A 26,715-nucleotide genomic window follows, 5' to 3' on the forward strand; every position below is an offset into this window, starting at 1 on the left:
GAGCTAACTCCAAAGCTAAACTCAACAACTGACCAAAGGACTGGAAACGGTAAAAAAACATCAAATCTGAAGTTCAACGAGTCTAGACGAGCACATACAAAATTCATGCAAGATATAGTCAGTGGTTATTTATACAAGAACCCAAAAAAGATTTTGGTCATACATAAAGAGTAGGAAACAGGATTCCTCAGGTATAACAACCCTAAAAAATAAAGATGGATACCTACACAGCGACAAAAACTGCTATACTAAACAGCCAATTCCACTCAGTATACACCCAAGAAAACCTAAACAACATGCCAGATAAAGGACCAAGCCAACATCCAACAACGAGACCAATAAAAATCAGTCAGAAAGGTGTCACATTACTACTTAGAGGACTAAGACCGTTTAAGGCAACTGGCCCTGATGACATACCAGCCTTCATCATAAAGAATACTGCTGATCAACTATCACCTTACCTGACTAGACTGTACCAACTGTCAATGGACCAGGGGTCAGTACCAGAAGATTGGAGGACAGCCAACATAGTCCCAGTTCTTAAGAAAGGGAAAAAACATACAGCTGCAAACTAACGTCCAGTGTCCATACATCCATCTCATGTAAGCTGCTATAGCACATAGTTCACAGTTCTATCATGGACCACTTTGACCAAAACAACATACTCTGCGACGAACAACATGGGTTTAGAACCAAACGGTCATGCGAGTCCCATCTGGAAATAACTATAAATGAAATAGCTAAGAACATGGAGGACGTCGACCAGACAGACATCATCTTGTTAGACTTCGCAAAGGCCTTTGACGAGGTTCCACATGCCAGACTTCGTAAAATGAATTATTACAGGGTAAGAGGTTTCCAGCTGTAATGTCTAACAGAATTGTCTGTGATTCTCGAAAACCACAAGTCGGACCCTCTTGACGTGCACGTGGTATCTCGAGTAGCCCAGGGCACTGTGATGGGTCCCTTACTCTTTTTGACCTATATCAATGACCTCCCTGAAGCAACAACATCAAGCGGTCGACTGTTTGCTGATGACTGTCTGCTCTTCCGCCGCATTAGGAAATCAGAAGATGCAGACTTGCTGCAAAAAGACCCAACTTCGCTGGAAAAATGGGAAAAGGAGTGGCAAATGTGTTTCCACCATGAGAAATGTACAGTCATCTGTGTCTCAGGACGACGTCAGCAACACCAGACGTCCTACACACTCCATGGACAGACATTAGAGACAATAGACAGCGGGAAATACCTTGGGCTCACCATCAACAAAGACCTCACCTGGACAAACCATATCAACCAGACCATAGGAAAAGCCTCAAAGACACTTGGCTTCTTACCGAGAAATCTTGGTAGGTGTACTCCAGCAACAAAAGCCACAGCCTACTCTACGCTCGTATAAAGACCAATCCCGGAATATGCCTCCCCAGTATGGGATCCCCATACGCGACATAGAGCAGGTACAAAGACGAGCAGCTCGCTTTGTTTATAGTTACTACCAGGACTTCCTGTATGTGCTACTAAGTTACTGGACCAACTTCGAAGGGAATCGCTGCAGCACAGAGCCTGGTGCTTTGTTACAAGACTCAACACCAGTTCATTGCCATTGATCAAGCCAAATACTACACAACAGGGGACAGTAGGACCAGGGGCAACCACAAACTTAGACAAACTAGAGTGAAGAGGGATGTCTACTGCCACTCATTCTTCCCAAGAACAACTAGAGAATGGAATAAACTCCCCTGAATCTGTAGTGGAGTCCGGATCTCTAAAGGACTTCAGGGCCAGAGTGAATTCCTTCCCCTGGACCCAGCCACATCTGAAATAGACAGCAGGATAACCAGTGTACATAGATGTAATTAAGATCAATATTTTATTGTAAATACCATCCAGTTCTTTTCCTGGACTTTTACTTTTGGCCAGAGGAGTGGCCTGTCTGTTTGAGATGCGCTCAAGTCAATTACACTTTACTACAGAGTTCGACTCGTAACGGGAAGAAGAATTACTATGCAGTAAACAAGTCAAACTTGGATATCATAAACCAAGTTTTACCACTAAAAACTGACCTGTTAGCAAACAGGTTATCACAGAGAAATTCTTGCTTTTTTAAAATTACGAAAATGCAAAAGTTGAAAATAGCAACACTTTTTACATGTAAGTTTTGCAAATATTCAAAGTCAATGAACCATTACTAGTTTTAAAAATCACCTTATCACAAAATAATACATGAAAACTAAGCAAAAGTTTCAAAGTCAATAGACCAAAACTGAGGGGGCGGGGTAAAATAATCTCCATAGTAATGAGATGTGCCAATGCTTATACAACTGCAAACCAAATATCTTTGACTTACCACTAGTGGTTCACCATAAACCTAAGCAAACTAATACATTGTTAACAGCCGATGAAAACAGCATACCTATGTCTCGCTTTTTGGCTTCATCATGCGAGACAAAAACTGATCAATATAGCCACAACCTTATATCAATTAATATCAACTGCTAATGACTAAATATCTATCACGTAAATTAACCTCTGTACGGCATTTGGTCGCTGGTGGAGAATTGTCTCATTGGCAATCATACCACATTTTTTTTTATTTCTTTATGTAGGTTCTAATATCAAAGTCCAATTTCATTGTTTTTTGATAGAATTACTGTTAATTCAGAAATTATTGCGTGCATTTATTATTGCGATTTTGTCATTTTAGACTTCAATGCGATTTTAATTTTTACGATTTTTAGAAAAATCCTGTTTAATTCATATAAAATATTTCTAAATGCAAGTTTAAATTATTGAGTTTACAACTCTGTCGCATTTTTCGCATTAATAAAAACCTCGCAATAATTTCTGAATTTACAGTTTTCTTTCAAGTCTGATGGAATTGACAAACATATAATATATATCTGGTGTGAACTAATTTTTTTATTCATGCCTTAATGCAACTGCACAAAAATTACCAATAATGTTCATGCCATTTAAAAGTATTTAACAATGGCGCGCATTTATTATTTCAATTTTGTCATTTTAGACTAAAGAGCGATTTAAATTTTTGCTATATTGAGAAAAATCCTGTTTAATTCTAAAACAATTTCAAAATGCGAGTTGAAATTATTGCAAATATAACCCTGTCGCATTTTACGCAATAATAAAAACATGGCAATAATTTCTGAATTTACAGTAAGTTGAAATTAAACTAACAACGCCATGGCTTAACAAGAAAAAGACCAACAGAAAAATAAAAGAATACAGAACACAACATAGAAATTGAATGTTGAATGTTTGAACTTTCTTTTTTGAAACAGACTTTTTCCACAAAAACGTTACATAGAACAAGAATTATCAAACTAAGGTCAACGTCAGATGAACCTGCCAGACAATACGTGTATGCCTTATAATCCTATACACCAAATATTGGATAAGCATTCCTATGTTTTGCATTCTGCAACAATCTTCACCACAGGTAACAAAAATCCAACTCTCTTTTGCAAATGTAATGTATATGATAGTACATTTGTAATTTGGAAGAAACAAATGTGAAATAAATTATGAAAAAACATTTTGTAATATGTGTAATATATGGAATAAAATGTTTAGGGACAATGTAAAAATGATGTACATACAAATTCATAAAACAAACAATAAACAAATAACTTTCAACATAATATAACACATCTATTTCTAATACTTCTTACAATAAGGTACATACATCATGTTGACATAAATTGAGCAAATAAAATATATCATCCCATAGTAGCATGTAAGTATTATTCAAATCTTAGAAATACAATTGATTGGCAGATTTTTTTGCTGACATCTGTATATTTAGATCTAGATATATAACTCATTTGTAACTTTGTTGATCTATAGCAAAATTTTATTTACAATATGCAGATAAATTCATAATAAAATAAGTAGACATTGACTTAATAGAAGAGATAATTCTACAGAACAGTTATATACAGTATACTTAACTACTTTAAACTGAATTTCATAGGAGTAAATGAACAAGTATAATGGCCCATTTTTGTCTTTTTATTAACTAAAAATATTATGTAAAAAAATTCCAATTTTTTTTTGGAACCCCAAATTCAAATGTTGAAAGAAGTTTTCTATAGGCTGATAAGCAGAGTTTGGCAAAACCACAAAATTAAATATCCAATAAAAATGGAACCCACCAAAACAAATGAATCCACAGTACCCTAGTAATAAGTTATTTAAGAGATCATAGGCGGATCTAGGGGGCCCCCCCTTTTGTGGGAAAAATTTAGTTGATTACATAGGGAAACATTGAAGCATGACTGGAGCAGGCCCCCTCTTAGGTCAGTCAGCGGGCCCCCCCTTAGGAAAAGTTCTGGATCCGCCACTGCAGATAGAATAATAACTTCACTTGACAATTTAATAAAAACATTTTATCATTTGTTGGTCCAACTAATAATATGAACATACTACCTTAGGTCTGTACCATGTCTCAATATAGAATTCATTTTACATCTATGATGACTGCAGTTTGACTTCAAATAATCACATGAAATGTTTTCAGAACTTTTACCGCATACTATATCATTTGTCTAACAGTTTATATAACTGCAAAAACTGCAACAGAATAGTTTAATAGTTTCCAAAAAAAAATTGCAATTTTAAATTTTATAGATTTCTTTGTATGTAGCATTTACTGAAATAGCAATTTTGAATCTATTTTTTTTGCCCATTCTTTAAAAATCACAATAATCAATCTAAACAATTTCTGAATTTACATTATACATAGAGCATTAACAAAAAAATAATGAAGGAAAATTTGCTTCAATACAAAAATGACAAAAAAGCATTACAAAATGTACTACCATTTGAAAGCATAACAATAAGTTAATTTTTGCTTAAACATTAAGGCAGTGGTGACAAAAAGATGACAAAAACCCCATTTTATATCAGCTGGTATATTTATTTATAGCAGGTATTATAATTAAGAATTCATAGTTCAGATAAAAAACAAGCAAAACTATTGATATTGTTCAAAACAACTTACAAATAACACATTATTGAATTTAATCAAGTTAAGCAGACAGTTAAAACATTTCTGTGGATAAATAATTCATTGGACTAAAGGATAATAAATAAATCTCCAACTAAACATGATAAAACTTTTTCCCAATCTTTTAAACTTATTAATTTTTAGGGTTTGAACTTAAAAATGATAAAGCAAAATGGTTTACTTTAGCTATAGGGATATAAAGTTTATCATCAAATAATAATTAAATAACAGATAAGTTAAAAGATACCGATATTTTGTCCTTCTTTAACCTTATTGCAAAAAAAAAATAAATTGTTCAACAATAATAATTATATACAAAAACATATTTACCTATACTTCATTTCATATGAAAAAATCTAAATATAATATGTAAAAAGGAAACAAGCCGTAATATGAAATCTTAATATAAAATAAGGGGATGCCTTGTATAGTTGTCAATGAATCAACTATACCCCTTATATCAAAGGGTGAGTATGTAGACATTTATAAGCCTATTATAAATGTTTAAATCTGATGACATTAATTTTTGGAGCTACTGTCACTTAAGCTGGTATCCTCTCCACCATTGACAGTATCTTTACTTTGTGAGTTAGCTTTTGCACGTCGATTCCTGATAAAAGCCATACCATGAGTTCGTAAGTGTGATTTGACTGCAGCCTCATTTTCAAATACTTTAGAACATACTCTACACTCCAATGGATTGAGTGGTTCTAAATCCTCTTCCACATCAACTTCGTCACTTTCACTTTCACTTATAAGACCTTTTCTGATTTCACTGTCATCCATTAACGCTTCAGGTAATTCAGAAATATCATTCTCTTTACAATACTTTTCAAAATCTCTGATTTTGTGTACCATAAACAAATGTTTGTTTAAAGAAGGCATTACAGCAAAATTAAGCCCACATTCTAAACACTGAACGGAATTCTCCAATTTATGTTCTGTTAAATGAGTTACAAAGCTTGTTCTTTCATTGCTGGTGAATGAACATTTTGCACACGTGAAGAGCGCTTCACCGTCCACCCGTAACTTTTTGAATGGACCAGAATTGTCCAGTTCACCATGCTTACGTTTGACAGATTCATTTGCTGCATCTGATTCTGAAACAGTGTCAATTAAATCAGTATCTTTTACCACAGTGTCAGAGTCTGGGGTTTTGTGTCGGGAATTTTTATGTTTCATGGATAAATGCTTTTCAAGTCTTTCTTTAGAGTAAAACATCTTCTTGATTCCCCGTTTTTTACAGACATGGCATGATAGTTGTACTTTCCTCCCTTCATGGGTCACCATTATATGTTTTCTCAACATTTCCTGTGACTGGTATGTTGAGCTACATAAATGACAGGGATAGATTCCTGTATCGCTGTGATGTTCTTTGTGGTGTTTAGCTAGATCTGTTTTGTTGAAGCAAGAAAAGCCACAGACATCACATGGGTATTCTATACAGGGAAGTACTTGTTTCTTCTTTCTTACCCTTTTCTTTTTTGTATCCTTCACATCTGTTTGTTTTTCAACCTTCTGTGGGCATACTCTTTGATGTTCATGTACAGCTGCTAAGGTAGAGAACTCCTGAAGCTGACACATATAACAGATCAAATCTCCTTTGGTCTGATGATATAACAGATGACCTTGTAAAGATTTACGAGTTGACTCTTCTTTAGAACATAATGAACATATAAATGGACCACTATCCTCCTCCACCTCAGATTGATTGGTACCTTTCTTCACCAGCCTTTTATCTTTCATTGCTTCGAAGTGTTTAATGGTTGCTGCCTTGGTTGGATCTGGGTTGATACAGTAATGTGTCTTATTTCCACCATTACCATAGAAAATAATAAGTCCACATGTGCGACATTTGTAGTTTGTCATATGTTGTTCTGATGCCTTGACAGAATGCATCAACAGCTCATGCTTCAGGATTTCAGAAAGATGTTCGAAATATTTTCCACAATCTTGACATTTACAAGTGTACATCTTATTGGCGCTACTATTTGGCTTGTCAACTATGCTACCATGTTTGTTTCTTGTGTGTACTTTTATTTCTGTGCGTGTTTTGAACCATTCCTTGCAAAATCTACAACGGTACTCCACAATACTTTTGATTTTTGCCTCGTTCACATGTTTTGTTATGTGTATATCCAACACAGATTTATCATCCATCACTGAATCACACAAATGACATCGATAAATCACCTTGTAGCTTCTTTTGGTGCCTAAATTTTCATGAGTTGCCAAATGTTTCTGAAATGATTGTGGTAGTTTGAAAGCCATTGGACAATGCTGACATTTGTAATACTGTTCTAACTTTTCTGATAGATGTAACTGATAATCCTGGAGAGAAGTACATATTACATCATTCTCACATTTTGTACATTTGATTTTCCTCATACGACAGGTGTGGAAACAGGTGTAATACACATGATAGGCAAAGGACTCTTTGGGATTAGACATCTTGTCGTCTACGTACAATGTTGAGAAACTTTTGCCACATTCTGGACAAATGTATGGTTCCTTGTCGTCGTGGATTCGCTTGTGTGCTCTTGCTGAACAAATAGTTGGATGTAGTTTCTTACATGTAGTGCACGAGTACTGTGTACCCATTTCCTCATTATCATAGCCAAAATGTTTATACACTTGTTTATAAATACCTCCACACTCATGGCATCTATGAAATCCTTCTTCCTTCTTGATCGTAGTACTTTTTACTGGTTTTAACGGTGACTGGTCTTTTGCAGGACAATGAACAAGTACCGTTTTTTTCAGGACTTCTTTTGGTTTGACCACTGACTGATTCACCTTTGGTCTTGTTGGTAGTGACTCTGGTTTTGTATCTATATCATCAAGCCATTTGAACAAGTAGTTCATGTTTGAACCATGGTCCAATGTTGTTATGGAAATTGAGTCAGACTTTATATGAATAGGCACAGCTTGTGACTTGTCAATATTCAAATGATTTCTCAAATGCCCTAAAAACTGACATTTGTTGAAGAAGATCTTTGTTGATTTACATTCTTCACATCTGTAGCTTAAAGACATACTTGTTCTTGACCTATGAACTTTCAAGCTAGACTCGAATAGGAATGTATCTCCGCATTCATAGCAAATGTTTTTGCACTTTTCTTCTGCAATAATAGATTTTAAATTATCTGGTACTGGTGGTGGTTTATAGTTAGGTATTGGGTTTTTCCTGGCTATCAGTTCTGTTATGGCACTTAACCCAACTGTGTCGATATTGATTGTACTTTTAGATAATGGCAACTGTTGTGAGGCAGATTTAGAAGTACTTGTTGATGGACCTACTTTGGTTACTGTAAACACTGAAGACGCTGGAACATTTAATGTCTTTCCGTTAGACACTACGGTTAAAGTTTGAACCTGGGTGGCTACAGGTCCTGGTTTAGATTGAACAGGTTGTCCTTGTCTGGAATGTACAACTTGTACACTGGGTACAGGAGGTACAGGATATAACAAACTAGAAGATGACACAACAATTGTTGGTGGTGCCTGTGGCTGCAGCATTACCCTTGGTCCTGCCTGTATAACATTAGTAACATTACTTCTTGGCAGCATGCTGGGCTGTATCTGTAGAGGAGTGATGGACACATTATCATTGGGATAGGAATTACAGCTCATATCTACAGGTGGTGTAGGCTTTGGTCTTCTGTTTGAATGTGGTCTCCCTGTTGTGCTTTTTCTAGCTATATTGTGTATTCTTGGCCTTACTAGATTATCGACTTGTCTTGACAAATGCTCAAGACTGTTTGATGTTGAAATTACTGGTGGCATTGGACTGGCCATCATATTGGATTTATTGTTATAAGTATCAACTGGTTCCTGTTTTATTCTGATACCTGCAGGTGGATGGAATGTTCCAGATGTTGAAACTGTTGACAATGGTGTATTACTTTTATCAGTTGGACTAGAATTTGTAGTCGATGTTTCAGAGTTTGTTGAAGCTAAAATATCTAGAATATCCCCAGATTCTTCCATTGGTCCCAAACTAAAACTGTTTTCGGTTTTAATTGCAACTGTTGGTAAACTTGTAGTTGCATCTGACTGACTTGCTGGTATTAAAGCCTGCATAAATGACCTATCCCCTTCAGTCCTAAGTGGTGAAATAATTTCTGGCTCATTGGTTTTGTTTGCAGTGTCAACTGTTACTTGGCTACTAACTGAAGAAGATGACTGAAGACCTGGTGTTGGACTTTTGCTATGATCGGGTTCATTTTCATTGATGTGTTGATCTGGTAGTTCAGCATTAATTTCGGTGGTTTCTTTACCATCTAAACTTTCTTCCAGTGAAATACCAGTGGTTTTATTTAAAGAAGTCTCACTATTCTGAACTTCCACTGCTTGAATTTCTTCTGACGTCTTAGGCATTTCTTTATCAATCTGAGTTTGTTCATCCACGTCTGAAATTTTCTCCTTAGAATATGCAATGTCCATTCTATGATCAGAATCTTGGATAAAAGTATCATCTTTTTCAGAATTTGATGTATTCTCATGTGTAATTTCTGCTCTCAGCACAGAAAAAATATTATCTCTGTCTTTCTTTTGAGCTGTAATAGATTTTGAAGAATCAATTTTCCTGATAACATTTGAGATTTTTTGTAAAAAGTTGCTACTGGAAGGTTCAGCAGTGATGTCCTGTTTAGAATGAGTTCCCTGAGAGGCTGGTTCAGAATGGGGGTCCTGTGAGTCAGGTTCCATTAGCTGATCATCATCATCATCTTGTTTTTGAGTACTTTGATCTCCTGTAACTTCATGTTCCCTGCAATCTTCATTGCTATCCCCTTGAATTTCTATAGAGAAGTCCATAACATCATCATCTGTAGTTGTCCCCCTTTCTGAGTCAGACATCTTGTACTCAGAAGATGCCGGGTTCACTGATGGTTGTAACTCATTTGTTATTGGCTGATTCTCTAAATTTTTCTGTGTACATGAGTTATCTTCCATGGAAGGAGTTTCAAAGCTACTATTAAACTGACCTGTTTCTTGGAGTTTGTCCCAAATATTCTCATTTTGTTTTGATTTAATGTTTGGTTCTTCCTCATTTTGATTATCTGAGCTTGAAACTGTCTGATCTGAAATTTGCCTTTCCTCCACATTTGGCAGACTGACATTATTTGGACTGCAACTCGTGGAGGCATTTGGTGCATCCTCACTGCTTTGATAACTCTCTTCAGAGTCATTGATATCATTTGCTCTATCAAAATTAGTGGAATCTGCTATTTGCCTGGAATCATCCAACTTGTTATCAGTTGTTACATGTGCTTGATCATTCATAGAAAACTCATCGGCACAATCATCTCCAACCTAAAATAAATTAAGAACATCCATTATATATTGGTATAATTTCTCATTAGTTATTGGGTGTTTACAGTTACATATATAAACACAATTTAATTTTATTTTATTTACTATAATATTATAATTGTAAGATTTAAAATGAGGGTTTTTGTGTAATTTACCCAAGGAAATACAAGTGTTGACAGAAAAAAACAAGAATTATATCACAGACAAAATTGCCTTTGATATTTTAATATTTTTCTCAGTTTTTCTTTAGATTATCTCCCTTTGATTAAAGTATTTATCTTCTTTTCATTATGTATTTCAAACATCTAATTTCTGTATTGCTGTTATGTGATACATTCTACAAATAAAATATCAACCCTTAATTGTTTATAAAAGATGACTTTTTAAAAACTATTTCTTACAAGCAGTTATGAAATTAAAAATCATTGAACATACTGAAAGACAAAAAAAAAAGTAAAAAATTAAAACCATAACTTCTAAAAGAAAAGAGTAAATTCCTCAACACTCTTCCTTTTGTACCAAGTTAAAAAAAAAAAGAGACTATGTTAATTACATGTAGCACACCAAAATAAAAAATTTAAAAAATCACAATGCTTGAAATTTCAATATTTTTTCAAATTTTGCTTTGATTATTGTGTGATGATTTTTCATATCAAGCTTCTCATTTACAAGTGATGGTTTTTTTTCAGTCAAAAAAAAAAGGGAATGTATGAGGTCATAAGCCTTTGTCTTGACAGTATCAGTAAGACAGAGATATACAGAATATTAATAATCATTCAAACTTTGGATGTTTCTCTGCTTCATTTGATGACATTTGAAAAACCATCAATAATAGTATTAAAATTAATATAAACTAGAGGCTCTCAAGAGCCTGTATCGCTCACCTGATTCTACTTGGGTTTTTGAAATCATATAAAAAAATATAAAATTTGGCTAAAAGTGACAACACAACCTCATTCATAAGGAAAGGAACATGTTTAATTTCATTCAAAAGTCCCCCACTGGCGGCCATCTTGGATGACGGATCGGCTACAAAGTAACAACACTTGGTCAGCACCTCATAAGGAACATTCATGCCATGTTTGGTTTTATTCCATTCAGTGGTTCTCTAAAAGAAGTCATTTGTATGCATTTCCCATAGGGTCCTATGTTAAACTAAGTCCCCTGCTGGCGGCCATCTTGGATGATGGATCGGCAACAAAGTAACAACACTTGGTCAGCACCTCATAAGGAACATTTATGCTATGACCTATGTTTGGTTTCATTCCATTCAGTGGTTCTCTAAAAGAAGTCATTTGTATGCATTTCCCATAGCGTCCTATGTTAAACTAAGTCCCCCGCTGGCGGCCATCTTGGATGATGGATCGGCTACAAAGTAACAACACTTGGTCAGCACCTCATAAGGAACATTCATGCCATGTTTGGTTCCATTCCATTCAGTGGTTCTCTAGAAGAAGTTCAAAATGTAAATTGTTAACGACGACGACGACGGACGACGGACGCCAAGTGGCCAGGTGAGCTAAAAAGAAGATGTGGAATGATTGCCAATGAGACAACTATGCACAAAAGACCAAAATGACACAGACATTAACAACTATAGGTCACCATACGGCCTTCAACAATGAGCAAAGCCCATACCGCATAGTCAGCTATAATAGGCCCCGATAAGACACTGTAAAACAATTCAAACGAGAAAACTAACGGCCTTATTTATGTAAAAAAATGAACATGTCAATATTACAGTCACTGTGATTGTTTTTTTTTTTAATTAGGTAACTGTTCTTTAGAGGGAAGTGTAGAAAAAAACCTGCAAATAATCTTGCAATAATTTATTTGATGTCGGACAATACCTGATTATCTTCCTGTACATGACAATTATCTCCCTTTGCAACTTCCATTGATGAGGATTCTTCACTTGAACTAAATAGGTTTATCTGAAAGAAATAAGTAATCATTAAAGGTCTTATTCATATCAGAATTTTAGGTTGATAAATAAAGTTCTTGTTTTAAATTTCACGTAATCAGTAAAGGTAAAACAAAATGAGTATCTGATATTTATAATGATATGGATATTATTGAACCAATGCATGCATACATGTACATGTTTAACTAACAAAAAAACTAAAAAGGCTGAACAAAATCAATATCTCTTTCTTAGCAATAGTCTAACCGATATTTCATTACAAAATTATTTTTTTATTAATTCTTTTTTGCCCAACAAGTTACTAAAATGTTAGATTTCCAAGAACATGTTGAATATGTTTAGAAAATTCAAAAGTGCCAATGCCAAACACTAAACTTTGTATGCAGAACATGAATACAATTGGATTGCTGTTTGAAAGTCTGCAGAAACAACAACACGTAGGTGAAAGTTGAGGTTCACTCATAAAATGGGTAAACTGAGTTATTGTTGGCATGTCAAGTAATTTATCTGATTCAATAATCAAAGTGCTTCAGGGTTAAGATTGCTTTAATTCATCAGTGGAATTAAAATTAAATATTGCAATGTATAAATTATTGGTAGTAGTTGATTCAGTTAACAATCTGGTCAAAGGAAGATAACTCTAATTTTTCAAAGATGACTTGAACAATGACATCATTAATATTTTTAAAACTAAGAACAGATATTAGATTCCTGCACCTTGCAAAAGTTATGAAATTTTCTTGACAAGTATAACACCATTTTGTAACTTGAATATACATGTATGAGCATATACATGTATTTCATTGATAAATTTCTCTAATGTTCATGAATTATAGGATGTATTTAGGACATGTGGATTTTTGACCATTATTTATTCCTTGGGGCCCTATGTTCTTCATAGGAGTCTAAGAGTTCTATTTATGGTAAGAATTTGTTTTCATTGCAAGGGTAAGGTACTGCTACAGGTAAGTTTATCAGGAAAAGGGGCTATATAGGGAATTGATCTCTTGGAGTAAATAATCTTGAGATAAATGATAGGTTTATTTGGCAGTAAATAATGTACAAATTTAAAGAGCAATTTGGATGGTTTGCAATTTACTTTAAAAAAAAAGTGTCAGAAATAGAGAAAATGAAAATGTATATAAATAAACTCATCATTCCAATAACCCTGAGACTTCATTTCTGATCTTGATATTGAAAGTTTATGTTCCTGTAGTCCAAAATGAAATTTTCAAGTATTTTCTATCAAAGTCATACATTACAGTCAGTTTAAATTGAGCTGTGAAATTTGTAATATAAGTCACATTATGCTCAGATAGGATGTTTCTGACTTCAAATTGAATAAGGATTAAGAATAAAGTAAAGCAAAGATTTCTGAGCAACTTTTTTGGCTCTTTAGGTGTCAGACCACCAATTACTCCTCCAATTTAGAATGTATGTAAAAGTAGTCCTACTTTGACACAAAATAGTGCTTTTGATGTCATTGTTTACTTAAACTAACTAACAAATTTGCAGAAATGAAACTTTTGGTGAAAGGGAAATATATTTAGACCATTTTGAGTCAAAATTCACTTGTCTATGAGTTTGCATTAAAAATTCAAAAAGATTGAAATGTGACTACTATCACTTCATATGATCAGTTAAGTACAAAAAAACAGGACTAAATTTAGCATATATACGCCAGACGCGCGTTTTGTCCACAAAAGACTCATCAGTGATGCTTGAATCCAAAAAAGTTAATAAGGCCAAATAAAGTACGAAGTTGAAGAGCATTAAGGACCAAAATTCCCAAAAGTTTTGCCAAATACATCTAAGGCAATCTATGCCTGAGGTATAAAAGAGTAATCTCAGGAAATACACTATAACTTTTTAAAATATTATTATACTCCATTATACATGCACTTACATGGGTAACATGTATAAACAGTCAGAGCTCTGACATAAACAAGTCAGAATAAAATGACTTCCATAGGTCAGATATAATTTGATGTAAGTGTTGTCTCCCTTCTTGCACTCAACAGAATATGACTTGTACAGGTCAGTTTATATCAGACTTTAATTTATCATAAAATGACTTCCACAGGTCAGCTTTTGCACAAAATATTGTGACTTAATATCTTCATATTCTAATAAGATTTATGTCCCTTTTTGATGCATTTTGACTTAGAGAGGTCATCTTTTGTTCTGACTTGAAGCAGTCATTACTACCACTGTGTTATCAATCTCCATAAAAATATAGTGATTACTAGTTTCCAATCAAAGAGTTTAAAAAGTGGGGCTCATCAAACCTTCTTCTTTCCAGAATCTTAACATAAAATATCTATCTCATCAAATTCAATCATTTCAAAATACAAACAAAAACCAGAGGAGAAAAAATGGATCATACAATTTTCTGTCAATATCAAAAGATTAACAAAATACAATATTGGATACATTTACTAGTACCATGACTATACCTTGAATCTTCCAAGGAAAAAATAAAGGATTTATTCTCATCCACTTTTAGCTAAATTTATCAAGAGCAAAACATTTATTATTTTAATATTTCATTGAGGTAAATACTGCTGTGCAAACTGACTCAAACAAGTCACACTATGTTCTGACTTAAAAAAGTCAGTCAAAACTAAACTTATTTCAACCAAGTCTAGTTCTGTCATACTGATTTAAAAATGTATGGCAAATCCAGATATAGCACAGAGGAAATAAGGTCCCCTCAAGTCACAATGAGGACTATAAAAAAAATTATTTGGTATATTCAATATTTAAATGCATTTTCTTTTAAACAAGTCAAATCATGTTTTGACTTAAAACAGTCAGTCCAAAACTAATTTTATTGCAATTTTTAGAGTGAGGCACTGACATATGATATTAAATGAAAGTATATGGGAACTTCAGAACATAGGAAATGTATGTAAGATCCCCTAAAATAAATAACCATTTCACTTAATTGTTTCTTAACATTTATCAAATAATAAATTCACAGATGGCAGATGTAGAAGCAGGGCTTAAAGGAACTCATTGTACACCTAGCTTTGATTGGAAAATTTGTTCTGCAATCTGACTTGAACATGTTCAGACAAATTGACTTAAACAGGTCAAATGGGCATGTTCAGACAAATTGACTTAAACAGGTCAAATCATGTTCTTTAATACTTAAAAAAATCAGTCAAAAACTAAGTTTATGGAAATTTTTAAGTCAGGCATTACCATACATGTATGATATTAATGTTATGTATGAAAAAGTCAGATAAAAGACACATAAACTACATGCAAGATCCTCTAACATGTCTAAGATAAATGACCATTTGATTTAATTGTTTCTTAAAAAAACTTATTAATAAATAAACTCAACAGTGGCAGTTTCAGAAGGGGACTAAGACTGAGAGAGGAAGAACACTTAGCTTTGATTGGAAATTTTGTTCTTCAAACTGACTTGAACAGGTCAAATCATGTTCTGACTTAAAAGAGTCCGTCAAAAACTAAATGGCTTGCAAAGTTCTGTAAAAGTAGGGCATTATCATGATTGTGATGTAATAGTTAGAATGTATGGATACAAGTAGGAAAAAAAATCACAAATATTAAGTCACAATTCTAAGAACTATATAAAAGATAATTTGGTATAGTTTTGATATCTTAATATTTCATTGAGGTAAATCCTGTTGTGCAAACTGACTTGAACAAGTCTCATTATGTTCTGACTTCAAGGAGTCAGTAAAATACTATTAAGTCTGGGATTGTCATATGCATTTAAAAATGTATAAGAAACTCAGATAAAAGACCCCCAATAATAAAGTCACAAAAATGTGGACTATAAAAAAGTGTTTTTGCATTGGTATACTAATATTTAATATTCAAATATATTTTGTTAACAAATTTCTTCAAATTATCTTAAAAATTTATTATATTTCTGTATTTTCATGACTTTTTTCTCTTCAATTAACATTTGGAACTTTTGGTTTAAAAAAAAACATTATTTTAAAAACCATTTGACTGAATTGTGTTCTGACTTCAAAGAGTCAGTCCCAACTAAACATATTTCAACTTTATAGTCTAGTTTTTTCATATTGATTTAAAAATGTACGGAAAAGTCAGATATAAGACAGAGGAAATAAGGAAATATGGCGCAATAATGAGGACTATAAAAAAGTTTATTTTGCATATTCAATATTTAAATGTATAATTTTGTTTTAAACTGGTCAAATAATGTTCTGACTTCATAGAGTCGGTCAAAAACTTCACTTTAGCTTTTTAGTCTGGCATTGTCATATGCATTTAAGAATGTATTGGAAAATCAGATAAAAGTCACCCAATAATAAAGTCACAATAACGAGGACTATAAAAAATATTTTATATTCAAATATATTTTGTTTACAAATTTCATCAAATCATCTTGAAATTTTATTATATTTCTGTTTTTTCATGACCTTTCTTTTCTGTTAAGTTAACACATTGAACTTTTGGTTGTTTCATGACTTTTTTTCTGTTAAATTAACGTTTGGAACTTTTGGTTTAAAAAAAAACATTATTTCAAAAACCATTTGACTGAATTGTTTCTTTAAAAAAATATTCAGATATGGAGGGGGCTTAAAGGAAGAAGACCTAGTTTTGATTGGACATTTTTTCCCTGTCAACTGACTTTAACAGGTCAAATCGTGTTCTGACTTCAAAGAGTCAGTCCCAACTAAACTTATTTCAACTTTATCATCTAGTTTTTTCATATTGATTTAAAAATGTACGGATTTAAAAGACATTGGAAATAAGGTCCCCATACGGCGCAATAACGAGGACTATAAAAAAGTTTATTTTGCATATTCAATATTTAAATGTATAATTTTGTTTTAAACTGGTCAAATTATGTTCTTACTTCAAAGAGTCAGCCAAAAACTTCACTTTAGCTAATTATTACAACTTTTTAGTCTGGCATTGTCATATGCATTTAAGAATGTATGGGGAAATCAGATAAAAGACACCCAATAATAAAGTCATAATAACGAGGACTATAAAAAAATGTCTTTGGTATATTTTATATTCAAATATATTTTGTTTACAAATTTCATCAAATCATCTTGAAATTTTATTATATTTCTGTATTTTCATGACCTTTCTTTTCTGTTAAGTTAACACATGGAACTTTTGGTTGTAAAATATATTATTTTAAACCATTTGACTGAATTGTTTCTAATTAACCTATCAACATGATCAATTAATTAAGTCAACAGTAGCAGATTCAGATAAGGGGAAAGGGGAAAGGGGGGGGGGCTCTTAGAAGAAGAAGAACTAGTTTTCATTGGATTTAATTTATTTCTTTAAACTGACTTTATCAGGTCAAATCATGTTCTCACTTCAAAGAGTCAGTCAAAACTAAACTTATTTTAACTGAAGTCTAGGATTTTCATATTGATTTTAAAATGTATGGGAAACCAGATAAAAGACTAAAAGACTTATGAAATAAGCTCCCCTTAAGTCACAATAATGAGGACTATAAAAATGTATTTGGTATTTGGTATATTTTATATTTAAATGTATTTTGTTAACAAATTTCATCAAATTAATATCTTAAAAATTTATTCTATTTCTGCCCTTTCATGACTTTTTTACATATAGATCTCAAAGTTGTAAACAAATATATTCTAAAAACCATTTGACTGAATTGTTTCTCAAAAAAAAGACTATCAATTAATTTAAATCAACAGTAGAAGATTTAGATAAAGGAAAAGGGGGATGCTAAGATGAAGAAACCTAGTTTGATTGGATTTTTTCCCCGTGTAAACTGACTTTATCAGGTCAAATCATGTTCTGACTTCAAAGAGTCTGTCAAAACTAAACTAATTTCAACTTTTAAGTCCAGGATTTTCATATTGATTTAAAAATGTATGGAACCTTTTTATTTGATATATTCAATATTCAAATGCATTTTGATTTCTAAAGATTTTCATCAAATTATCTAAAAAAAAAATAGTGTATTATTTCTGTATTTTCATGACTTTTTTTCTGTTTAATTAAGATTTGAAACTTTTGGTTTTCAAAAAACATTATTTTAAAAACCATTTGACTGAATTGTTTCTTAAAAAAAATTATGAATTAATTAACTCAACAGTAGCAGATTCAGATATGGAAGGGGCTTAAAGGAAGAAGACCTTAGTTTTGATTGGACATTTTTTTCCTGTCAACTGACTGTAACAGGTCAAATCCTTGGTCTGACTTCAAAGAGTCAGTCCAAACTAAACTTATTTCAACTTTTAAGTCTAGTTTTTCATATTGATTTAAAATGTACGGAAAAGCCAGATAAAAGACAGAGGAAATAAGGTCCACATACGACGCAATAATGAGGACTATATTTACTGTATTTTATTTCTGTATTTTCACGACTTTTTTCCTGTTATGTTAACATATAAAATTTGGTTGTAAAAAACATTATTCCAAAAACCATTTGACTGAATTGTTTCTTAAAAAAAAATATCAATTAATTAACTCAACAGTAGCAGATTCAGATAAGGAGAAAAAAAGGGGGGAGTAAGATGAAGAAACCTAGTTTGATCGAATTTTTTTCTTCTGTAAACTGACTTAAACAGGTCAAATTATGTTCTGTTTTTAAAAAATGTTGAGGAGAAAATACTTAGAAAATCAGACTAAGTTTGGTGACTTTGTTGTCCTTCAAGAAGTGGTACATATAATACATAATATTTTCACTGTTTTTTAAATACATGTAAAAGTTGAAAGACAACTATCTATTGTGCGTTTTTAAATAGATTTTTTAGCAACTTTTATAACTTTGTAATTTATGTTCAATTGTACACTTGTTATTTTTAATATATATTTTTTGGGAACAAAATCTTGTCAGGGATTCTTATTGTACTTGCATTCATATTCTAAAATACTCTAAACATTAAAAACAAGTCAGTATCTTCATATCATTCTGAGTCTTATTAAATTAAAGTCAGAATAGTTATCAAAAGTACCAGGATTGTAATTTAGTATGCCAGACGCGCGTTTCATTCAGACTTTTATAAGTCAGAACATACGGACTTCCAATGTTCTTCTCACTGCTGTAGAAACAAAGACTATCTATTTTTCAAATAAAAGGTTAATGCTTTATGTGGCTAAGCATCTGGGGTAAGAATTATAGATGTGTAACTTCATAGGAAAACATAAATGCCATGTAATTAATAAGAAATGATTCATGTGAGAGGAAAATAATACTGAATAGACAATTCTGTTGTTTGCTGAAACACTGATCAATACAATATGTAAAGGTGGTCTCTCAACAGATAAAAATAATTGTAACAGGATGCTGTTAGGAGGTCTCTCAAACAAAGCTCCAATAATTTGTCATTCCCATGGTCGCCTGACATTGAGCAAGTTCAAGTACAAATTGGTTTGGTCTAGTAAAGTGAAATGCATACATGTAGGTAACTTCTAGGGATTGACCCTGTATGTCATTCAAATCTTCTTGAAATGACGAACAGGAATATTATATGGTTAAGGGGTGGTGATCCAGACCATTTCAAAAAGGAGGATGGGGATGACCCTCATGGACTTTCACTTTATTTCATTTGATTCGTTGTATTGTCCCATTTAATAATATATAGGCTTAAGGGGTGGGGATCTCAACCGCTTACAAATTTACAAACATAAGGGGGTGGGGTGACCCCAAGGGACTTTATCTTTATTTCATTTGATTTGTCTTGTTGTCACTTACACTAATATATATGGTTCAGGGGTGGGGATCTTGACCATTTACATGTTTTCACACAGGAGGGGTGGTGTGACCCCCCCCCCCAATGGACTTCCCCTATATTTAATTGGGTTTGTTTTATTTTCCCATACAAGAATATATATGGCTTAGGGGTGGGGATCTAGGCCGTTTACAAAATATGAGAACATTCGCAAATGGCAGGGGAGGGGGTAAACCCAGAGACAAGCCCGGTATATTTCATTCAAATCAATATGACATTATTAAAAGGAATACAGTATATATGGTTTAAAGGGGATCTCGACCATTTTCAAGAAAAAAGATCATTCTCAAATGACAAGGGGTGGGGCGACCCATAGAGACTAGCCTGGTATATTTCATAATACTTTTACAGAGAGAACAAATTGAGTTTAGGGGGCAGGGATCTCGACTGTTCACAAGTTACATGACAGGGGTAGGGGTGCTCCCTGGAGACTCACCCTACATTTCATTTGATTTGTTTTTAATATCATATTCCATAATCATAACTGAAAACCCGTTTTGTTAATCTCTTAATGTTCTCAAGTTAAAATCATTTTTTTTTTAAATAAAAATAAAAAAAATATTTGGTTCTTTAGTTAAACCCTCCCTTTCTTTTTCCTTTATTAAAATTATTCCGATTTTCATTTCATTTTCATTAATATCAATATTCAAAAGATCGTTTTTCTCCTTGGGAGAAACGAAAAAACAAATATATTTAATAAGCCGCAAACTCGGAAAGGTTAAAAAGTCAATTCATGATTGAGTTTAAAAATAGAAAAATCACGTGACGATGTTCAACTCAAGTAATAATTTTACTTTTAAAATCGCACTGACTGGTTAATAATGTTAATACTGTTTAAGACAACACGAGTTGTCTCCCGAAAATAACAGTTCATTATCATAACAACATTTTCTAACCTGAACAAGTCAGAATTGTCAGACACCAGGTCATCTCAAAGGCCACGCGTCCGTATTTACAGGTCACGCGCCTTCATGAAACAGCAACAAAATCACTTGCAAAGACCTTCTTTACACGTAAAAAATATTAAAATGGCCATTAAAATACGGAGGTAATATGTATTACCTTCTGAAAATGACCACATTGACCTAGATTTTCACTAAAAAAACGTAATTAATTACTATATTTTCAATAACTTCTTGTTCAAGAAACTCCCAAAACAACGACTCTCAAACACGTGATCTCTCGCAAAAAACCACGTGATCGTATGGGTCTTAGATCGGCGGCAAATTCAAAATAACTTCTGGTTTGACGGACTCAATGGAAAACTACGCAAAACAAAATTGACCCGTACAGGTCAGAATTTCAAAACATTTTCTGACTTGAAGAAGTCAATTTACTCTGACTTGTTTATGTCAGAGCTCTGACTGATAAAGTGTCTGTTTTATATTACCTCATTCTTGTCTTGAATGTCTCTCTGTAATAGGGGACTTTCTTGTGCTACTGTTGTGTCACTCTACAAATACATGTGATACAATAGATTACTGGGATATGTACAAAAAATGTACATGTTGAATATAACATTGATCATCTTCAGTTTATATAAACTTCATAAACATGTAAATTATTTCATGCACTTATCAGCTTATCAGAAATAAGTTTCAAGGTTCAATTCATTTTCTGCTCTGAAGATGATGTCTGATGTTCTAACCATTCAGGCACATTCTACTATTCCCTCATTTTAGTTCATGGTTAATAGTGCTTTGAACAATTGCCATAAAAAATTAGTAGAAAATTCAAAATGAAATTTCTCAGAACTAAATGTGTAAAAAATGTCAAATAACATCTAATTATATTCATTGATAGCCAGTCTAGGGATAATTACTGAGCTGATAATTTGATAAGTTATACCTCTGATTGTCCTCAGTATACTGAGCTGATAATTTGACAAGTTATACCCTTGATTCTCCTTAGTATACTGAGCTGATAATTTGACAAGTTATACCTCTGATTGTCCTCAGTATACTGAGCTGATAATTTGATAAGTTATACCTCTGGTTGTCATCAGTATACTGAGCTGATAATTTGATAAGTTATACCTCTGATTGTCCTCAGTATACTGAGCTGATAATTTGACAAGTTACACCCTTGATTGCCCTCAGTATACTGAGCTGATAATTTGAGAAGTTATACCTCATTGTCCTCGGTATTCACAGGATTACTTCCTTCAATGGTTGTGTCATCTGTAACAGGTACAGCAGATCCATCCTGAAACTCCATATCAGTAACTACCTCCTTCTCAGGATCACCTCCATCATTGGGGCTTTCATCATTGGCAGGTCTAGGGGATCCATCTAATTCATCAAGACACTCCATATCATTACCAACCTCCAAATCCATTTTACCTGCAGAAGTTAATGGCAAAGCCTCTATGTTTGTTTCATCTGATTGTGTTGTATCATCTGGTTTCTCTGTACTTTCAGAGTTCCTAGAATCAGTAATGGAATGGCTGTTTTCTACAAAGTCTGTTGTACGCTGGTCAGATATGTTTTCTTCAGCTCTTTCCATTTCACAGTTTGGGGAACGATTTACTGAAGTCTCCTGTTCAATTGTTGGGCTGTTTATTTCCATTTCTACAAACTCATCCTTCAATTAATATTTCTCTTTAACTGTTCTGTTTACCATTCATTAATTAGTTTCATTTTAGATACATGTAGGTCCTGTAAAAATAAAAACATAGATCTTCAAATTTACTTTAATAGTGCTACAGAAAGAATCCTACAAATAACAATTATATTTATATATTACTTTATTTTTTAGCATTTCTTCACATCATAATTTGTTTATATATATTATTGATACAATGTACATGTGACAGACAACAACCATGACAAGTGAATACATGAAAAAAATGTAGTTCATCATCAAAGTTTATTTTAACAAAATACTGTGGATTCACTTATTTTCGTGGGTACCAATTTACATGGATTGAGGTCTAGGTAAACTTGAATGTTTGCAGATATTTAATGTATTGGTCATGCCGAGGTCTACATACATGCCTCTGCATACTGGAAATTCAGAAATTCTTGCGAAATCTTCATTATTGCGAAAAATGGGACAGGGTTGTAATCGCAATAATTTAAACTCACATTTTGACATTTTTTATATGAATTTAACTGAATTTTGGTCAATATTGAAAACATTAAAATTGCATATTAGTGTAAAATGACAATATTGCAATAAAGCATGCAATAATTCCTGAATTAAAAGTAATTAATTATTTGTTGGACAATTTAAGTACCTACAAAATCCACAAAAATTGGAATCTAATAAACAATAATGAATTGACAGTAATTTAATTTTAGAATGGATCTTGAAGCTAGCACTCCTTTAACATGTTTAATGTTTTTAACATAACTATTTATCATAAATGTGTTTATACGAAGATATATCCGAGCTCCAGATAAGAATTCCCAAATTATGGTTTTTACAGTTGGACGGCAAACGCCTGAATCTGACAGACAAAGGTCAACTTGTCGACACAAAAAGGACCCTTATGTAAAATGTTTATGCCCACAAACAGCACCACCTATAACTTTTTCTACAGCATCTTTGCGAACGCTGTCCCGTTCTGTAGTAAATTAAAACATTAAATTAACTAAAACATAGAAAAGTAAGTGTAAAAAACAAATTGAAAGATATATTTGCAGATGACTGGTTTAATATATAATGCATGATACGCTGGCAATGTGCGCAATGTCCTTTAATTCAAGATTGAAAATTAGTTTGTTTCCTGTACGTCAAAATGGCGGATTTCAATGTTTACATTTTTTCATCTATTTATAAGCTGACACAATTTCGTATCATTTATTAGCAATTTTATTATTGATCTTTGAAGATCATCCAATTACATTTACCGTTAGAAAGTGGCTACACGTTACCAGCCATCGTTACATAGTAGCCATGTGTTTTGTGGGGATACCTTGGGAATGTTGTGTATTCAAAAGTTACGGTAAAAATCAATGTTTTCTTCATTATATTTCCATGCATACACAAGTCATAACAGCTAGTCCATTCTTAACAGACCTCACAAGATAAAAAGACACATTTAACTGTCTGCTTTAGCAAAAATTCGTGTAAATAAGCCTGATGGGTCGTTTTGAATTCAAACACAGCAGAGAAACACGTGGTACATTTGTAGATTGTTTATGTTTGACAGTTTGTTTATCTTAATTGCACGTTGATGTTACTACATGTATATACTTAGCAATAACCTTTATCGTGTTATACTTTCAAGAGTTATATAATAAATCTTGCCTAAGAAACACGTCTAGCGAGGTGCAGGGACTTCCTTTACTAGGTCTTTAAAAGGTGAGGGTGTAATGATGTTTACAAATTACCATATTTACTGTACATTACAGCATTTTTTTGCATTTGATATGTTTCATATACATGTACATTTTATGTACACAAAGAACAATAGAGCAAATGAACATACATGGGTTTAATTCCCACCCTAGGTATAAATTTTGATACTCATTATAGGTTGGAACAAATAGAGCAGATAATGATTGCAATTGACAATAATGTAATGTCTAAAATGCTGATTGATGGGGCCAAGTCCTCAACATCATTTTTTTTCTAAGTATACAGCAGCTCCAGTCTAAGGATTAGTAAGAGAATACTTTACATATCTAGTCCAATGGCTAAATCCTGTCTTTTTTGTCTCTGATATTTCCTTATTTATATTATCATTTCTATTATTCTCTTGTACATGTAGTAAGACAAAAGCTATTGAAACTCTTATTTTCCTCATTTGCCTGAAAACAATGGAATGTATTCATTGTTGATGTATGTATAGTGACTTGTAATTTAACTGTCACTGCTAACAGACACTTGGACTCTGGTACGTTTCTAGACTGTTTGGCAATTATACCATATTTAAATGTCAGTTTCCCCTTTATAACTTTTTAAGAAAAGAATTTAATGATGATATAATAATAAGTTGTAAACAATTTGAAAAGTTAAGCACAAGTGCCAAATTTAATTGGCTTTTTATTCAAGAAAACCTAGAGGTATTGAAAAGTGTTGCAATTTAAAATAAATGTTTTGAACTCAGAAAACTATCAATAAAGTACAGATATTGTTTTAATTAAGACTTTGAGAATATTTGCCAGTTAATAGAAGATATAATTAGGTTGCCTTTTTTTCTAATATATGTGTGGCTCTGATATGGCTGTGGTTTAAAATCTAAGAATGAAGTTACATTGTAGTTATGATATTCATATTTATCTGATTTATATCAACATTATTATGTGTCAATTATAAAAATCATTGTAATACATTATTTTGCTCTTCAAGGGCCCTTAAATTGGAATAAGATATCTTATCTATCTTTCTCTTTATTTTAGTACTAACAGGTTAACTTTTAAAAGTATCTTCTAAAGTAAGTGAGATGTCGACAAGCTTGATTGTAAATCCAGATTACAATGTATATCATAAGTTTTTTTATAAAAGTAAATAATGTGATTATAAATTGATTATCTCAATTAAAAGAACTGACATTCTGATTTGATACTATGAGATTATTTCTGATATCAGAATATATAATAAATATCTCATTGTTGTGAATGTCCTTTTTTTCAAAAAAATTCTGAACATACTGTTTTTAAGTCAGTTTTGTTTTTGTCTGAGACTACTATAACATGGGAAGTGACCAATCTCTATGTTATACATTGTAGTAGTCTCAGGTTTTTGTTTTTGTAGTCCAATTGACTATGCATTTAAGAGCAGGTAAATATGAATTTGGATTTAATTTGAAGTTGATTTAGTATATTTTATGACATAATACCCCAATTTTATTTCAACAAAGCAGCTTAGTTTATTATTCAATCAATAATTTAATTGAAAGGACTCAACAGTTGGTTGCAGGACTTTTGAACTCAAATATATAAGGGAAAAAAATAAAGCAAAACTTGAAATAATACATATAATAGGAATTATGAGAACTGCATGATATCAGATTGCAATACAGCTTTTGTTCAGTTATCTTTGTGTTGATTACTGTAAATTCAGAAATTATTGCGAGGTTTTTATTATTGCGAATAATGCGACTGAGTTGTAAACGCAATAATTAAAACTCGCATTTTGTAATATTTGAACTGACTTAAGCATGACTTTTCTCAAAATCGTAAAAATTAAAATCGCATTCAAGTGTAAAATGACAAAATCGCAATAATAAATGCACGCAATAATTTCTGAATTTACAGTATTATGTTTTAAATCCCTTTCTGGTTCTTTGGATGATCAGATTTTTTTCTCTTGATTAAGGCAAGCAACAGAACTTGTACATCTTATATAGTTTCTTATCTCAGGATGAATCCAGACAATTTTAAACATGGGTGGTGGTATTCTCAACCAAGATATCTTATCTTATCTTATACCACATCTCTTTATTTTAGTACTAACAGCTTAACTTTTAAAAGCAAAGATGTACATATATATATTTGATAAAAAAAACCTGTTATATTTAAGCAATATTATATTTTTCTTAAATCCTGAATTATAATCTTTTGTTAATATTGTGATTATTGTAATTTTTGAATTGAAAGGTAGGAAACCAATTAAGGTTTGTTTTTATGCAATTTCAAATCAAGTATAGCTGTAGGACAATGTATATGATAAAAGATTTATCAGACATTTGAAAATTTATCTAATTAGCACAAACTAAATTAAAAGTTGGACAAATATCTTGTTTAATATAAGCAAATTTTTTT

General features: G+C 32.4%; 1 protein-coding gene across 1 annotated transcript in view; it reads right to left on the reverse strand.

The window, feature by feature from the left end:
• Positions 1–3,551: 3,551 nt before the first annotated feature.
• Positions 3,552–26,715, reverse strand: part of LOC143071899 (uncharacterized) — a 30,956-nt gene continuing 7,792 nt past the window's right edge. Inside the window, exons 2-5 of the mRNA XM_076246572.1 lie at positions 22,133–22,659; positions 21,393–21,455; positions 12,193–12,276; positions 3,552–10,342 (exon numbers count right to left, since the gene is read on the reverse strand). Coding sequence (XP_076102687.1) covers positions 5,546–10,342; positions 12,193–12,276; positions 21,393–21,455; positions 22,133–22,570 — 5,382 coding nt within the window. The 5' untranslated portion in view covers positions 22,571–22,659 and the 3' untranslated portion in view covers positions 3,552–5,545. The remainder of the gene's footprint in view (positions 10,343–12,192; positions 12,277–21,392; positions 21,456–22,132; positions 22,660–26,715) is intronic.

This window comes from Mytilus galloprovincialis, chromosome 4 (genome assembly GCF_965363235.1).
Source record: "Mytilus galloprovincialis chromosome 4, xbMytGall1.hap1.1, whole genome shotgun sequence".
Lineage (NCBI taxonomy): Eukaryota > Metazoa > Mollusca > Bivalvia > Mytilida > Mytilidae > Mytilus > Mytilus galloprovincialis.